This window comes from Dendrobates tinctorius, unplaced genomic scaffold (assembly GCF_039654945.1).
Source record: "Dendrobates tinctorius isolate UK_male_01 unplaced genomic scaffold, ASM3965494v1 ptg000070l, whole genome shotgun sequence".
Classification (NCBI taxonomy): Eukaryota; Metazoa; Chordata; class Amphibia; order Anura; family Dendrobatidae; genus Dendrobates; species Dendrobates tinctorius.
In genome coordinates, this window is record NW_027361738.1 from 55,586,429 (window position 1) to 55,605,178 (window position 18,750).

At 40.5% G+C, this 18,750-nt stretch overlaps 1 protein-coding gene across 19 annotated transcripts in view; it reads left to right on the forward strand.

Annotated features, from left to right (window-relative positions):
* PARD3 (par-3 family cell polarity regulator) overlaps positions 1-18,750 on the forward strand; it is a 656,180-nt gene that overhangs the window by 394,010 nt on the left and 243,420 nt on the right. For all 19 annotated transcript variants that reach the window (XM_073581677.1, XM_073581663.1, XM_073581668.1 and 16 more), the window contains 2 exons: positions 4,230-4,380; positions 13,674-13,863. In XM_073581677.1, coding sequence (XP_073437778.1) covers positions 4,230-4,380; positions 13,674-13,863 — 341 coding nt within the window. The remainder of the gene's footprint in view (positions 1-4,229; positions 4,381-13,673; positions 13,864-18,750) is intronic.

Here is an 18,750-nt window from a genome sequence, read left to right on the forward strand (position 1 = left end):
TTGTACATAGATTGATCGCCTTCATTTTCGACCCTGCACACAATGGATGTTTCCATTTTCATAGAGAGGTCGCAACACATTGTGCTCGGCACTTAGCCCTCTGTCGACGGGTTCTGTTCAAATAAATCAAGAACAGTATTTAGATGTTTCGCTGATGAAGCCATTCACTTAAATATAAGAAATGATCTTAAAACATTACATTTTCACCTCCTTTCTGGCATATTTTTGATGACACTATATTGCTGATACTGGTTTCAAGCCTTGACAAACATCTGGGATGGACCGAAACGTTGGCCATTGATGATCTTATCGATCTCTCATGTTGATATGCAAAAAAAAAATCATATTTACTTTGCATCACATATTAGTGCCATAGTTTTTTGCTTCTATTAACCTGGATTCTTCCGGATCCTACCACTGAATTCCTACCTGGAAAAGCCTTCAGTGCAAACTCCTCCCTGGTGACACCAAACTCTTGTGAGCTCTGTTTTCCTCATTCACGTGAATGGGTACTTAAGCAAAATGCATGAATACTGTTTTTAAGGGTTAAGAGACACGGTCAGAGGAGCGCTAAGAGCACCAAGACACAGATGTATTGTTTCAATCCACAACGCGTTTCGACTGCCATCTGATGAAGACGGTGCCACCGTCGAAATGCGTTGTGGGGATTGAAACAATACATCTGTGTCTTGGTGTTCTTAGCTCTCCTCTGACCGTGTCTCTTAACCCTTAAACGCTCTTGTCCTTCCTTGGAGGTGTACGGCTGGAGGTGCTGTGGATCTCCTTTTGACATTTAGCCTTCTCAGATCAGACCTACCTCCCGGCGCTCCCTCAATGACCGCTACTTTTCCCTTCCTTATGAATACTGTTTTTGACTTTTCAGAGGGAAGCCCCCGAATGTGTGCTCAACAGTAAGGAGCATGTGATGAGAGCGCAACCTCGCACACACTAAGGCAGATATCATATGAAGCCAATTTACAAATCGGTGGCTGTGATGACCAACTTTAGTTGTACGCAATTCAGACTGGCTTCTATGGGAATAGCAAGAAGAAATTCCAAGCTTTACAAAAATATATCAACCCACTTTCTACTGCTGTATGGAAATGTACAATATTCTTAAATAATAGAATAATCTTACATAAAGATGCTCTTGAGCGCATACTTTAGTAAACCACTTATTCGGCTCTTGATAGCCTCCAGAACAATGCTGTATACTAGCAGTGTTTATATCGCAGGAGCGTCAGGAGATTGCACTTTTTGAGATTTCACAGAGAAAATCAATTTGTCAACTAGTATGCCAGGCAGGAAAAGTAGGTTACAATTCCAGAGGTTATATATAATCACTCTGTAGGGGGATGTATGTTTGGAGGGAGTAGAAAGAGTAAACACGCAATTATGGTGAATGGTGGGTATCCTTCCAACAGACGACACCGCTAAAGTAAAACGCTCTTCTCACCATTAGATTGTTCTGTGAGCAGAATCCATCCACATGGGACGCTACGAGACTCTTCTGATGGAAGAAAAAAAAATAACATTAATGCATGGGGGGGAGAATTGCGTTGTGGGTGTCAATGCTCATTCTCCGGCAGAAGCGTCTTTCCTGGAATAAGAGTTTAGTGCAGCCATTTCCAGTTTTAATATTTGATCGGCTTTGACAGCTTTAGACTTATAAGCACAAGCGTCTATTCCACCGGCAGCTGTGAATTATGGTTTCACTTTTGTGGGTGACAGTTTTGTTTAAGGAATACGTGATGCAGATTTGATTACTTACAACTGAAAACAAGAGACAGGCCTCAAGTGTCATCAGAGCTGCCGGCTCCCTTGTTTCTTTTTTGCCTTTTCCATCATTTCCCCCACCACAATCTGTACTTTCATTAATCTTTTTCAATTTTTTCTGTTTTTAAAAATTCTTGAAACTTCAAATTTAATTTACTTGCAACATTTTATTATAATATGCAAAAATATATATGAATAGGAAAAATTAAATCTATTTGCAACATAAAAAAATAATTCTTATCAGCATAACACTAATTCCTGCTGTAAAATAGTTACAGTAAACGCTTGTTATAAGCAATTCTGATGTGTGAACGAAAGTCACGTATACACTGAATGGTTGTGGGTTATCGTGAAGAATCGTTCGTTTTCAGACCACCAATAATACACAAAGGTTAATACTTCTGAATATCATTGCTCATTGTTGACCTTGCTAACAAAAATTTATCGTGAAATCTGTAAAATGTTGCTTCCTTTATGTATTTTTTCATGAATATAGTACAATGACACTTTTCACTTGGTCAGAAAGAATCTCCTCTCCCTTGTGAATAACAGTCATGGTAATTGTGACACTAGTCACTACTGAAAGACAAGCAGTGAGGCAGTGTAGTCAAACGTTTTTTGGCTCAGATACCAGGAGAGCACGAAGTAAAGCAAATGGGAAAAACAAAGGTGAAGTCAGGTCTTGGTCCGAGGTCAAAATACCAGGACTATAGACAATCCGAGCAAAGAGGCTAGGCAAACAGATGTTCAGAACAAGATTAGGTAGCAATAGATCAACAAACAGAGCGCAGGAATATAAGGCAAACCACCCAGGTCTTGACAGCTTATCTAAGTGTCTGGGTAATCACTTGGAACAGGAAACACCTGAGCGACGCTCAGCACCTCCTAATCTCGCATTCGATCGCTTTGCTATCAATCAAAATACAGCTCAGCACGCACCTGCAATAGATTGGATAACTGATGGGCTGCAGCTGATCTCGGACTTCCACTTCTTGTTGATTTCGATAGGAGGTGGAGACTGTGACGCCACTGTTGATTGGACGGTCGTCATGTGTCATTCCACTACATCACAGCCACAGGACCGCAAGTGCAGACACCTCTGGAACAGAGCCTGCACGGGAGGTGAGCATAGGTTTGTTTTTTTATCAGGGCCGAACATTTTTTTTCAAGAAGCGGTTGTCCTAATAATGGACAACCCCTTTTAAAGGAATAAATTTAGACCAGTGCTTCCTAACTAACCAATGAAATGTCCCTCCAACCTTGGTTTTTGTTGAGGCACAGTGAATGGATTGAAAACGGCACAGTCCTTTTTACAGATGCCACAAGCTTAGCAGCATTAATGACTCATGTTTTACTTATTTTAATACACAATTGGGTTTAGGGGAGAAAAAGAGGACATTTAAGACAGACTTTTATTTGAGCAAGGATTTCCACTATAGAGGGTGAGGCCAAAACTTTGTCTTAGTCAGGAGCCCAAGTTGGAAATCGAGAATATTGAGAATTGAATTTGAGAATCCCCGAACTAGACCAAATGGATAATTGTGTTAAGCCTAGTGCAGGGCCTCTACATGACTCAGATGTTTTCTTGGGCCATTTTAAGCTACAATTTAAGCTAAGTCTCCAAAGAGATCCCGGCAGAGGCCTTCAGAACAAAGGAGTAGAGCACTCGGCATGAGCACCTATTCGTTTTATTGAACAGTGGGTGTCTCTGCACCAGGGTTCCCATTGATCAAAACATCTGACATATCAATATTTAAAAAAAAAAAAAAAAATCATAAAACTTTCTCCCAACTTTTTAAAGCTGTCATTTTTTAAAACACAGTTGTTGTGTCAGCTGCAGACTCTGTATTTCTACAGCTTCTAGGCATTGTTCACGGATCCAAGAAAGAAATGTGAGTAGTTCTTGTAAGAGAGATGAGTAGATACATGCATACACTCTGTAACCTGCTGTGTTGACACCTCGCGGTGCATATTTCATTGTATTATAAACCCATTGTGGATGTTCAGTACGTGTGTGGAAGAAATGAGACCTCACCATTCATCCGCATGTCGTATGATGGGCAGCCATGCTGAAACACCCTGTTCTTGGGTTTTTTGTTTTTTTTTTTTACAATCAAGGGACAAATGAGTCCAGAGAATGAGGGGGTTAAAAGGCCATAAACATGTGAGCAAATGTGGTCTAAAATGATCAGAGACATTGTCTTTTGTACTATTTATTTTTTTGCTTAAGGGTGTTGAAATATGACAGGCGCTCCACAGGAGGTCTGCAACAAAGCGGCACAGAAAGTTGCCCATTAAGCAGAACTGTCAGTGCAAATTATTTTGATACAGGGTGAAAAGTTCTAGCTCATTTGGTACCCAGCCGGGTGCAGGCCTCAGGCACGTTGTTATTGTTCCCCCATGCTGTTAAATAGACCGTCAGCACTGATATCCCTTCTTTTCCGATTCTACAGTTGGAGTCACCTGGAAGCCCCTCGGGGCCTGAGTTGGCCATCGAGACAATGCTGGACGACAGGGAACGAAGAATTTCCCACTCTCTGTACAGCGGGATTGAGGGATTTGACGAATCGCCCACAAGGAATGCCGTATTAAGTAGGATAATGGGTGAGTCAAGTAGACGCTACTAATCATGTCTTGTTTTTTGTCCTTTTGGCTGTTCATTGAGGAGTGATTAATTCGTTATTTACAGCAGTGACAGCGAGCATACAACATCCCAAAACCCTATTTGTAAGCCGCTGGAATTCAGCGGGATATTAAAGAATTGTATCGTGATTGACATCGTGTTTTTCCCTAATGAAACCGGTAAACTGGGCTTTCCACCGGGCTCACCCTTTATTGGATTACTCTTTATTTTTGCTTTTCGCCCCATAACGGGCCTATTAAATTCAAGGATGTGCATTAGGCATGGTAAGCACTTTATAGGACTTTATTAGTAAATCGTTCAGGCCTCTTATTGTGTTAGTCATGAAGGCTTTCTTGTAATGTATCCACATTGGTCTATTTGATGTTTATTGACTCAAAAGGAAATGTCTCTGTCGGGAGAAGACTTCATGTCTGAACAACGGATTCTCCAGCCGCGCAGAGATAAATTAGGATTCTTACACTAAACTTTTGTTGCCATACTGAAAGTTTCGATGATTTTGTATTTCTTCCTTAATCTTTTTTAATAGGCTGAAAGTGCTCCAAAGTCCGACCTCAGCATCATGGTGTAATGCACGGCTTCCCCGCTTTTTGCATGTTAGCTCACATACGTCAGCACTATGTGCTCGAGATAAGCATTTAGTACAGCATGGGTTGCTGAACATTTTGGAAACCTGCCACCTACGCTGATCTTCAGGAGTGAACTGCTGGTAAACGCCAACATTTATTTCTGGATCACACAACGGCAAAAAAAAAACATTTTTGTAGGATTTTAGTCCTGTGGCGGCTTGATTTCCCCGATGGCGTAATATGTAATAAATGAATAAATAAAGCTAATGCAAAAAAAAAAAAAAAAAAGTGAAAATTAATGAAGAGCCAACATTTTTACCCCAGAATTTAAGCACACATCAGATTACATGTCATAAATTGGTGTTATGTTTGTATACTAACATATCCATGACTCACACAAATTTTCTAGATTGATGCATTTAAAACCAATATAATTCCAGATTATTATAGCAACAGTGCGTTAAACTTATGCAATATACACTTATTTAGCATAACTATGAACTGGTGAGTTTGAGAGTTAAAGGGGGTCTCCAAAACTTTTATATTGCTGGCATGTTGTCAGGAAAAGTCAACAATATCTGATCGGTTGGGATGCGACACCATTCTCTTCCGCTGATCAGCTGTTCTGTGTCAATAAATGATCAGTTTCACAGCTCCATCAACTACTGTATATAATGGCCACAACACCATAAACAAAATGGCTCGCTGGTTAGCAATGTCGCTTTCCACCTTTGGGGCCCTGGGTTCAAATCCCACCAAAGTCAACATCTGCATTTAGTTTATGCATTCTTCCTGTGGTTCTGTGGGTGTACTCAGGTTTCTACCTGCGCTCCAAAGTCAAACTGATAGGGAATGCAAATTTTATATTTTGCTCTGGATTTCAAGGCCCAAAACATGACTTATTTTAAAAGGTTAATTAAAAACAGTCAATTTAGAATTATCTGCTGCAGAACATACAGCACAGTGCAAAAGCTTTAGTCACTCGTGGGAAAAATGCTGCAAAGTATGCTTTCAAAAGTAGAAATGTTAAAGTGAACCTGACAACTGATAGTCTGCCCATGGATCGGCCAAACACTGGCTTTATGATCTCAGCCGGATATGTTTGACTCTGAAACGCTGCCATGTTTCATATAAAGACTTTCTTTATTAGCTGCCGGGGACCAAGCTGTACTGGAGACTATTCGGACTGGGGGGTCCTTTGGAGCTTCTTCCCGCCCACAGCCTTAGAGTGATAGGACAGTCGAGGGCAGCGGGCGAGCAGAACCGTGGGATCTGCCTTTCTGACTAGTCTGTTGTGCTTCTCGGTCTCCAGCCTCTTTAAAAGTATGTTTTTCTCTGAATTACGGCAGCATTTTAGAGTCGAACTTACCTGGCAGAGATCATACAGCCAGTGTCCTGATAAACGATGCCCCTGGATCAGGCTGCATGTATCAGCTGTCAAGTTCTCTTTAATAATTTTTTTTTTTTCATCAATTAACAATATGAAAAGTGAATGAACAAAAGAGAAGTATAAATCAAATAAACGCTGTTTTTGAAGGATCTTTGCAAGGAGGTTTTCCCAAACATCTTGGTGAGTTAACCACAGATTTTCTGTGAATGTAGGTATGGGAAAATCTTTGTCTCTTCATGTAATCATAGACCGACTCAATGTTAAGATCAGCGCACTGTGTGCGGCGTATCCTAGAAGGTTGTAGCTGGGTCACACAGGTTGCTGTCACTTCTGAACTGATGGCACTGCTAGACATGTGCCAATTTTTAAGGAAAGTTTGCATGATGCGTTTTTAATCTGCTGCATCAAATTTTCTTGGCTGGTCACTGGGTCTAAAGTCCTGGTCAGTTTTGCCTTGGAAATATCTTGTTGATGCAGTATAACTACTTTGCGTCCTGTTGTTGGGTTCAGTTTTGCCATGGTGTATGACCTGTGGCGTGATAGAAGAGCAGAGTTGTGGAAGTGTTATGGCTTTCATAGAGCCCTGATGTAAACATTTGATTTGAGTGAATTGTTCAAAATTCGGTTCCGATTACGATCAACGACGAATATTGTTTTTGCAATATTTGCCGAACATCATTGAAGTCAACGGGAGTAGATCCCAGACCTCACGAAGCCTTCAGGTCTAAGTAGGTCTAAGTCTATACTGTTCGAGTTTCGCACAGGATTTTTAAATCTGCCCCAATGCCTATAGTGAACATCAGATGATCTAGCTTTTATTTTTGTTTCTTCCTATCTCTAAAATATTTAGTAGGAAAGAAGTTGTATACATGTAAATGTGAGACCGTGGAATGGGTCATTTGATTGCCATCCATGACTTGCTTCCGTTTCCTATTTTTCAGTGCATTAGCTCCGAAACCGTATAGATAATTTTCTGCATCCTTTGTTAGCATGCGGCACCACGCTGGCTCCATCGTCCCCTGTGGCCAATGAGGTTATTAGCGCTTGCTTTGCAGCCATCCTGCTTTCCCTTCCCAGACCCAGTTAATAAAGACTTGTCTTGCCACGGGAGAACTTGGATTTACCGAGTAGCTCATCATGGGATTAGTTTGGAAGGATTTTCAAATTTAAAACACAATGAGCTGTTTGATTAAAATTGCTCCTGACATTAAAAACAATTTTTTTTTCTTACTGGCGAGTAATTTTTTTTTGTTCCCTTCCTGAATATAAAGACCTAAACAGAGCTATTAGATCATTCAAATTCCAATGATTCTAATGAGCTCATTACCAATGTAATTAAGAAAAATAATTATTTTTGTACTGTTTTTATAAATCTGCCTTCATGTTTTGCTATAAGCAGGACATTGCTGTTGTAAACATTACGTAGCTTTTTAGATTTGACAAAATACCTGTTGATAATGCGATCGTGCATCGGTAATGAAATCCTACTATTTAAGAGAGAATTATTTTTATTCCATCACTACGGATCTTTAAAGGGACAGTTGTCCGATATGGTTATATTAAATTTCTTTTAAAATAACCTCTCTATCTAATGCAATCAAGACTAGTCTAATTAGCATTACTAAAGAGGTTATCCACTACTTTAATAACTTTAAAGGGAATGTATCACCAGGGTTTTTGCTGCCCCATTTTAGAACAACATGATGTTAGGGCACAGACCCTGATTCCAGCGGTGTGTCACTTACTGGGCTGCTTTCTGCTGTTTTAATAAAACCATAGTTTTATCTGCTGCAGATCTACCAGTTCTCTGAATGCTGAGCCCTGTATTACCCCTCCCCCATCACTGATTGACAGCTTTCTGCCTATGCACAGAAATCTGCTAATTAGTTTTGGGGTGGAGTTTTACAGAGCTCAGGAATATGGAGGACAAGATGGCAGCAGGTTTACTAGTAATAATCTCCTGCTGATAAAACAGTAATTTTATCAAAACTACAGCAAGCAGCCTACTGGAATCAGTGTCTCTGTCTCTACAATAGACAGCCCTCAGATCAGGTGGCAAAAACATGTTGAAAGGTTCCCTTTAATGGGTACAGGGCTGTGTAACAAACAATAATTATTAATAAAAACTATACCCATCTACTGGAGCGGCGCTGCTCTTCCATACTTTGTACTGTTCCCCCCTGCTGGTTTCCTAGCATCAACACCCAACTGAAGGTGTCACATGACCGCTGCAGTCAAACAGCAGCCACTGATCACCTGAAGCCTTAACAATTAGTGATGAGTCAACGTGCTGGGATAAGATGGTATCTGAGCCTGCTCGGGTGCTAATCGAGTGTCTTCGGCGTGCTTGAATAATATATTCCGAGTCCCCCCCCCCCCGCATGTCTTGCGGCAAACAAACAGGCAATCCCCCTGCATGTGATGTTGCTGCCAAACACCCACGAGACATGCAGCTGCGGGGATTCGAACATATTTTTCAGCATGCCGAAGACACTCGGTTAGCACTCGAGCATGCTCAGATAACACTTTATCCGAGCATGTTCGCTCATCACTATTAGCAATCCATCTGAACATGAAGAGTGATGATTCTTCCTGTTTAGATGCAACATGAAGGCTGCTGTGATCCCGTGACACTCCTAGCTGCTTGTTAATGCTAACCAGCTGGGGATAAAGTACTGAGTTTGGAGACACAACGCCTCTCTGCTGTAGATCTACTGGTTGCCAGACCAATGTTGGAATGATGAAGGAAAATTTGTAGATGTTTTTGCTCTGCTGGTGGACTGATGAAAAGGATCAAGGATTCACCAGAACTATAATATTGCTGTTTTATTATCGAGGCGTTTTGAGGTTGACACACTTTTTCTTCAGGTTATAACTACGTGTATCCTGGATCCTTTTCTTCAGTCCATCAAGCAGTGTGGAAAAATCCACTCATTTTCCTTCATCATTCCAACATTTTCTTTTTTGTTACCTTATTTTCTTAGTAAGCAGTATACAAAAAAAGGGAGTGGAGATATTTTAAAAATTTCTGGCCTCTATTCAAGAACTGATCCAGGATATAGTAGTAGCTCATGGCTCCATTATGGCGACTGTGATGTTTGTGAACAGAGATGAAGAATAAAACTCAAATAAACAAGTAACATAGACAATAAATTTCAGTACAGACATCGGCCTTGGGAGAGCTCCGATGAAATTTTTGTATATTACTACACAACCTGTAGAGAGTGAGCAGACGAAAGCGTTTGTGTGTAATACTCTGACATAGAAGAAAGCCGTTATGTAATTTTCACGCCTACAGCCCCTCATCTAAGCGTATTCCTGTGTGTACCAGTGCACGATAAATGCCTATTTACACAATGATGTTTCACCTGGATTGGTAAAGCAATAAAATATATCTCTAGAGCTTGATTTTTGATTTCTCCAGGCACGAGGCCAACCATCACTTTAATAACCCACCAAGCCGACTACTTCTCCTGCCTCTTCTGATCCATATCAATAATAATTTGTCTTTGCAGGAGCCTCCATTATGTCACCTCGCTATTAGCGCTTGCAGTATTCCCTTTACCCTGTAAAGATCACTTTAGCATCATTAATGTGGGTATCAAAGGGGGTTTAAAAGGGTAATGAAGGAATAAAAATATATTACACAATTGTTGGTAAGCTCCAGAAAAGGGAATGCGCTGCACAACTATGCACACCTTAAAGCGTTTATTAATAATGGCGCAGTGGTAATGTTAGTACAGCATGAAGCAAATAAAACTTAATGTCCAATTATATCATTGAGTAGAATATTTCATTTTTATTTCAGTCACTTTCCTTGTTTTATTTATTTTTTTTAGAATTTCCATTGTAGGATTGGATGTTTTGGCTGTTCTTGTTTAACACTGTCATGAGTGCGTCACTTCCTCCTGGGAGATCTTGGGTAGAAGATCACTACGTTTTGTGAATTGAAGATCTTCCATTTAGCCTTTGTCTGTCCCATATTAAATGGATTTGGTTTCCTTTGGTGCTGAAGAGGTTAACGACCCTTTCTGTGCTGAACGGAAACTTGCAACTCCCTTTCAGCTGCTTCTGGTCTGGTCGTTACCTCCTGCCTATAAAACCTGGCCAGACATTCTCTGCATTGCCAGTGAAAGCTTTGCTTCCTTGCTCCTTGGAGATGCTGTGCTGAATTGGAGATCTTTGTTGCTGCTGGAGATGATTTGCTATTTTTAGGTGTATGCTTTCCCCATTGTCCTATTCCCATTTGGCTGGTACAATCCTGTCCTTTCTTATATCCCTCTCTACTTTTGATGACCGCTTGCTTTCTGTTATTCCAGTTTTGTCTTTGTCTTGTTTACATTACATTTCTGTCCCATGCCTCATGGAGTGCGGAGTTGACAGATCAGGGTTTAACAGGAGCATACTAAGGTCAGAGACTCCTGCATATATAACTTCCCCTGGACAGGAATATTTAGGGTCCCTCGTTCCAGGGACAGTTTGAGGCCCCCCTTCCTTAGCGAAGACAGTCACAGCATGACAAACACCTAGCCATGAATCGGACTACTGCTCTGAAAACCGGAATTGAAGGGCACAAGTTCCACTTCCACTAGAGGACCAAATGCTCTAGCTAATACCTAGCAAATATAATGGGGACAGAATTACTAAAACTAACTTTTGGAAAGTGCAAACTAAGAGTAGACATTCTTAAAAGGATCAATAGAAAGATCCAGCTCACCAGGAATAGACTAAGGGTGCGAAGTCACCAGAAACCCGATGAGAAAGAAAGCCTTGTTTTTCTGTGCTGGCCTTTCCTCACCATTGAATGGACTAAGTGAATAAAAGGATTTATATGTTTTCATTACATCGTGGAGCTGGACATTCCTTTCTTAATTTTTTAAAAGGCACCAACTTTATTAAAATTTGTGAGGCTTATTAATTAATTGGGCTTATGTAGTCAAATTTTATATGTTTAGTTGGCTCGCTTTGGTACACAAAATTAGGACCATTTTTGCTCAATTTCTGTATGTTTATTAATGCACGAAAGTGTAATTTACCTCTTTTTCTCCGCACTTTCTGGTAGGCCAAATTTCCCTGTTTAGCAGGTAGAAATATTGTCTAAAAATTGATCTCAAACATGTAATGTGTTGCAACGCATGCACATTTTTGATACATGTACACTTGGGTCCAGAAATATTTGGACAGTGACGCAAGTTTGGGCATTTTAGCTATTTACAGTGTAGATTATTTTTTAATTTGAGGGTATTCACATCCTAACTGATTCCAGGTGTGACCTTTGCATTTGGATGCTGTTGCTGTGAACCCACAATATGCGGTCAAAGGAGCTCTCAGTGGAAGAGAAACAAACCCTCATTAAGCTAAAAAGAAATAAGAAATCCATCAAATAGATAGCAGAAATGTTAGGATTGGTCAAATCAACAGTTTGGTATATTCTGCAAAAAAATAGAGTGCAATGGTGAGTTTGGGAACTCAAAAATGCTTGGACATCCACAGAAGACAACAGTGGTGGATGATCTCAGAATCCGTTTCATGGTGAAGAAAAACCCTTCACAACATCCACCCAGGTGAAGAACCGTCTCCAGGAAGGAAGGTATTTTAGTATCGAAGTCTACCATAAATAAAAATATTCATGAGCGCAAATACAGAGGGTTCACCACAATACTTAAAAATGGAAAGGTCAGATTAGACTTTGCACAAAAAAAAAAAACAACTTTCAAAGTCCCGTTCTGGAAAACCATTCTTTGGTGAGATGAAACTAAGATCAACCTATACCAGAATGATAGGAAGAATAAAGTATGGAGAAGGCTTGGAATGGCTCATGATCCAAAGCACACCACATCCTCTGTAAAACATCCACTGTCGCTGGGTCACTAGTGTTTATTGATGTGACTGAAGACAGAAGCAGCTGGAAGAATTCTGAAGTTTACAGGGCGGTGTTTTCTGCTCAGATTATAAAAGAAATGCAGCAAGGTTGATTGGGCGACGCTTCACAGGAGAGATGGACAATGACCCAAAACATACTGCGAAAGCAATGCAAGAGTTTAAGGCCAAGAAGAGAAATATTCTGCAATGGCCGAGTCAATCACCAGTTCTCAACCCTATCGAGCAGCATTTGCTTAAGACAAAACTTAAGGCACAAAGACCCACAAACAAGTAACACCTGAAGTCAGCAGCAGTAAATCCTGGCAAAGCATCACAAAGGTTTGGTGATTAACATGGCTTCCAGACTTTAGGCAGCCAAAATGAACATTTTATTAATAATAAAGTTATTACGTCCAATTACTTTTGAGCCCCTGAATGAGCAGGCTCTGTACAGAAATGTTTGCAATTCTTAAATGTTTCACAGGATATTTTTGTTTAACCCCATAAATTGAACCTTAAAGTCTACATTTCACTTTAAGTAAAGCTAATAGTGCCAGGCGGAGACAAAATGACGAAGCTTACCTTCCCTCTTATTGAATCGGTCAGCAGGTTTTCACTATGTAATCTAAGAGCAGCATGACCTAGACATAGAGATTCCAGTGATGTCTCTTACTAGGTGGTGTGTTTGTTTCAATAAAAATCATGGTTTTAGCAGGAGATTATCACTATAGGACAAGCTGCCTCATGACTCCAAGTTCAAATATGCACACACCGCTAATTAGCAGTTTTTTGCCAATAGGGTGTGGGGGGGTTATACAGGGCTCAGCTTTCTGTGAGATCTGCTAGATCTGCAGCATAGAAAGCTGTGATTTTGTCCCAACTCCTGCATCCAGTAAACTAAGTGACATATCACTAAAATCAGTATCTCATTCTCAACATGCTGCTGTTAGATTACATGACAAACACCTGCTGGCAGATTCCCTTTAAATCAAAGAACTATGCCGCTTCCCAAATACGCTGTATGTACTGCTATTGCTTTGTTCGTATTAACCTTTGACATTGTTGCGCAGAGTTTTCTTTAACATCCGTTTCATTCCTTAGTTTTGGTTTACAGTACCATTTACCTGTATTATACACATGTAGACCACATAGGGACTGCAACTTCTCGCGGGAAGAGAGCATAAAACTTGGCATAACACGTTCATTTCTTTAAGATTGTTCGACCTTCTGATGTGTATGGGGTCTCCTGACTCTACCCCAATAGTTGACTTCTGATGAGAGACCGATCAGGCAGTGAGTAGCTTAATTGGCCAATCCTTTTGTCTCCTGGCATTTTCCTTACAGTAAATGACAATGCTCAGAACAATATGTACAGCTTTCTGCTTTATCAGGCATATTTCCCATTGACGTAATGCTTTCTTTGTTCTTTGCCCAGGTAAATACCAATTTTCGCCGACAGTGAACATGCCTCACGATGACACTGTGATCATTGAAGATGACCGGGCCCTACCACTGCCTTCTCAGCTCTCCGATCAGTCGTCTTCCAGCTCTCACGATGATGTAGGATGCATTACTGATTCTGCCGGAGCCTGGTCCAAAACCGTAACTAGTGAATCTACAGAGAGGTGGGTATTGTCTGATATAGACACAACTGTTACAATGCCAATTAACCCATGCCAAACCGCATGTGAGAAACCATAAAGGAAATTAGTCTTGTCCCAAAGCAGTCCACAAATAATAAGTAATTTTGATGTATTCAGTCTTTCCTACATCATCTGCCGCTGAGTAAAAATCCCCAGGGCCACAAGAAACAAATTATTGATGACGGAGGTTGTGGAGTTGCAGCCCCGAGACCAGTGTAGTTTCTGAAATTGCCTGTAGACGCCACTTTGTGTTACAGGTTTGTGTGGCTTTCAGATCATAATGATACCCAAAGAGATGATCGTCGACATGAATTTGGTCATTATTAGACAGTCTTGAAGACTTCAGTCCTTCCTGCGTAATTGGGGAATTATGCATTAATTTGCAAGCCCAGTAATTATGTACATCAATAAGCAAAATAAACCTCTCTGTGGAGCCACCTCCTAAGGCTGTCGTGATAATTAACACAAGCAGTGAGAATTATAGACGACTTCTGCAATCAGGCCTTCTCCTGAGCTTCCTTTGAGTGGATCAGCAAGATTTTGGAGAAATGAGTGAGGGGAGCGCACCTTCCCTGTGCTGCTCAGCTGTTCTGCACACAGCTTAGTGTGTGAAGTTGGCTCATGCACAGCCACATGAATTCACATACCCGACATGGTGGCATTACCATCGAACGCTGTACCCTAATGACCACCTGCTGAAGGTGCTGAAGTCTTTTTAATCCCCTACTACTGAATGGCTTGGGGATTAAAATTTGCAATATTTTTTTTTTTATTGTGCGGTTGAATCCAAGTGTATCTAAGATGAATTCTGAAATGGAACTTTGCAAGTAGGTTTCTGTGTAGTTCTCATGCTTGGGTCGGGAGAGACACTGGCCATCTGACTGCGCCCTTACTAATAGTCCACCGCTTTAGGTCTGAAGCTCGTACGCAGATTAAAAACAAATCATGTCACCTGCTCCTTCTCTTGACTCCTTCCGTGATTACCCTAATTCTTGCTGCTGTTCCCTGTGTGAGAAAGGAGGGAGAACTGCAGGTTCTGACTGCAAAAGGCTTGTTTGTAGTCTGGAACCATGGAGACACAAAGTCTTGCTTGCTTCCTTTTATTGCATCAGACTATTAGAAATTGGTCGCAAACATGAACAAATTCTTTAAGTGGACACTTGTTCAAAATAATAAAGAAATCGGCAATATTTATTTACTAGTATTGTCGGATAACATTGAATAATCCTACTACGCTTCAAACTCTAAAAGGATGGTCTGATGAAGAGATCTCATCAGGGCACAGAAGTCTCTTACTGGCTGATTCTGTCCTTTTCATGGTCGACCTTTTCAGCAGGGACAAATGTTGTCTAGTGTACAGAATGTACTAATTTCTGTAATGTAATACTGTAAGGTCAGACGCATCTTCCCCAGCCAATGCAGCTACTTGGTGGTTAGAGAAGCTCTTTACAGCTAGCGCTCAGTATGTGGTTGGCATAAAGCAGGCCTAGTCTATCATTGTCTCCCAGATCTATACTGTACATCGTGAAGTGTCTGTCCAGCTGCTACTTTTCATGTCGCCTCATGAAAATATGCTGATTTTACTTCTTGAAAAAATATTTTTTTTTTATGAGGCGCATTTTTCTATTTGTGATACCAAAAATAATATTTTTTTGCAAATCATGTCTCCTGATGTTCTTTCTGCAGTATTAGAATTTGTTGGAGAAATCTGCTGTACTCTCAAAGGGCAGGAGTCATCAGAAAATAACTCCTTGTCTAAATGAATTTTTTTTCTTTTTCTATATTACTACTATGTATTGCAAAAAATATTCAAATCTTTACACTTTAAACACACTTTAAACACTTTAACCGTTGAGCCTCATAATAGGCTGATCCTTCCAGTTTTGCAGAGCTCACGTTTCGGTAAACATCTGATCGTCATCAAATGCAGTAAAGATAACAGCTACTGTATATTTAGAAAGCACAGGATACGCGGTGCGTAAGAAGTAATGTCAAAGCTCAACTCCTCCCACCCGCTGCACAGTGACCTCTGCACGGATCACAGAGCATGCCCAATACACTTTCCCTTCGTAAATGAATATCTGTTTTCAAAGTCAATGAATAACTCCAGACTGTTCATGAAGCTTTTGAAAAGTGCATTTCTATTGCTGTTAGCAGCTAAATCAAGAGGGCTGCAGACATAATCATCATATACAGAATACGGAAGGGAAAAAAAATTGTAATCATAAAAGTAAATTAGGCAAAAAAAAAAGTATTTCTTATCATGTAAAATGAGTCTGTCAATAGATTTCACAATACAAACTGCATATATTGTTCAATAGTTCTTGGACCCACCGAGGTTGTTGTACATGTGTTGATAATACATGTCCCAATGGCTGCACAATTTGTACAATTCTTAAAGAAATTTTAAACTCAACTTCCACCCACCTATCCTGAGTGACAGCTCCTCAGTGTTCCTCCTCCCTTCTGCTGTTGAAATCTCACACTGCTCAGAACAAGCTGCAGTGATCAGTCAGGCTAGGTTGGTGGAGAATAAATACCGCTTGTTTTCATGATATCTCATGACTCTTTAGCAAATCTCATACTCCTCCTTTTAATATGAGCATTAGAATTGACAATCATTTGATCTTGGTATCCAAAGTAAGTACACGAGTTTCATCACGTCTAGCAGATCTATTAAATGCATTTTGTATTGTGATGTCAAATTAGCTTTAATTACTTTTAAATAGAAAAAGTATATCAATATTTCCTTTAAAATCTGGTGCCGAGCAAGGACGTGTCTAAATTTCCCCCTAGATTGGTAGACTTGCTTGTTAAAACACTTTTACCTTAGGATAGCTTCGTTGTTTTCTTTTTTATTCTCCACCTAAACCATGACCCACACATTCTTAATGGATGCTAAAACTACTGCAATTCCTTTAACTCAAGGCATTCTCGCTGCTGTAAAAGCATATTAGTCATAGGAAAGTACTCAAAAAGCAAGTAAAATGTGCTTCCCGTATCCACTTGTATAAAGCGATCACATATTAAGAAAATGCCTTTTTTCTTTAATATATCTGACATCTAAATATTAACTTAATAAAATCCAGTGCACCTAAAGTATTGGAACTGACATAGATGCATACTTTTTAACCAATAAGAGAAAAAATATTTCTTCAAATAAAATAATCTAAATGTTTTATATATTGTTTTCTTTTCTTTAGAAAAGGTTTGTTGCATTTGTAGGAAACTAAATGGAGCTTCATTTTTATGATGCAGCGCTCCCAATCCTCTGCATAGGTATATGATAATAATCTGTGCTACCTTCAGCCACCGTTAGAGGTTTATTAGAGTTTTGCTGTGTTCTTTTTATACACACACATTGTCTCGTCAGAGAGGAGGAGGACTTGATCTCAAGTGCTAATTATTGGAAGTAGCAATCTTAAGTGTTAATATTGACCCTATAACAGGCTTTGCCACATGACTTGGCATAAAAGCCAAACCAGAATTTCCTTTTGCAGACACGTGTTTCGGGGTGTTGCCCCTCCTCAGTGCAAAGCATGAGATTTGATTTGGCATTGCCCAACCTAGAAGCCTCCTTACCCTGGCATATTAGGTATGTAATTCTCTATAAGTAGAAACGTTACCCTTTAGACCCCAGTCACAGCACTGTGAAGGGGCAACACCCTGAAACTTGAGTCTACTAACTGTGATTTTGGTTTGTTGCAAGGCTTGTTAGAGGATTGATATTGACTTTTAGTATTGCTACTTTGTGTGTGGCACTGGAGTTCAAGTCATCTTGCTTTCTGAAGAGACAATTTGCATGTTTAATTTCCCAGAGGACCATTGCATGGCCTGTAAGCCTCCTTACACTGTCATGTCAAAAGTTACCCCTTAGGCTACTTTCAGATTTGCATTAAGGCGCAGGGCCGCCGCTAAGCTCTGCCCCGGCCACGCCCCTCAGGTCAGCTCCTCTGATCGCATGATGCTACATGTGATCAGCGTACCCTATAGTTAGCGTTGGGTACGCTGGTCGTGCGCTGGTACACTTTTGCCGGCGCTCGCGCCCTTTTGGCGCTGCGCCGAGCGCACAAAAATGCAACACGGAACGTTTTTGTGCACTCGGCGCAGTGCCAAAAGAGCTCAAGCTCCGGCAAAAGTGTACCAGCGCACGACCAGCGTACCCAACGCAAACTATAGGGTACGCTGATCACATGCAGCGTCATGCGATCAGAGGAAGAGCTGACCGGAGGGGGCGTGGCTGGGGTGGAGCTTAGCGGCGGCCCTGCTCTGCGCCTCCCAACGCAAATCTGAAAGTAGCCTTAGATGACTGTTTATATACTGAACTCTACATTATACAGTAAGCTCTCCCTAGTGGATTGATAGATGGTTGTTAGTCAGTGACACTCTAATGTCTTTTTAAAGGGTTGTCCTTAGGATAGGTCATCCGTATGAGATTGCTGGTGGTCCGACACATAGCATCGCCACCAGTAATATTAATTTGAATAGGAGCTGAGCTGTAGTTCTTGGTGTTGGCCACTACACCGTGAGTGGAGCTGTGCTGTTCTGGCTCCAGTCACTGTGTACATCAGGCCAAAGCTGATAACTGGTTATGGGGGTTCCTAGTGTAGGACTCCCACTGATCTGATTTTGATGACCTATCCGACAAATAGGTAATCAATATAATTAGGTCGGACATCCCCTTTAAGACTTATATTAAATATTTTTTAGCATATTGGATGACATGACTCCGTCATTATTTTACTTGCAATCTCTGTACCGGGTTATTATCCTACATATTGTCTTATAGTTTATAGCAAAATGTAAAATACTTTCCATACAAAATATTCCATAAAAAGAACAAAATAAACAGCCGGCAAAGCTAAAAAC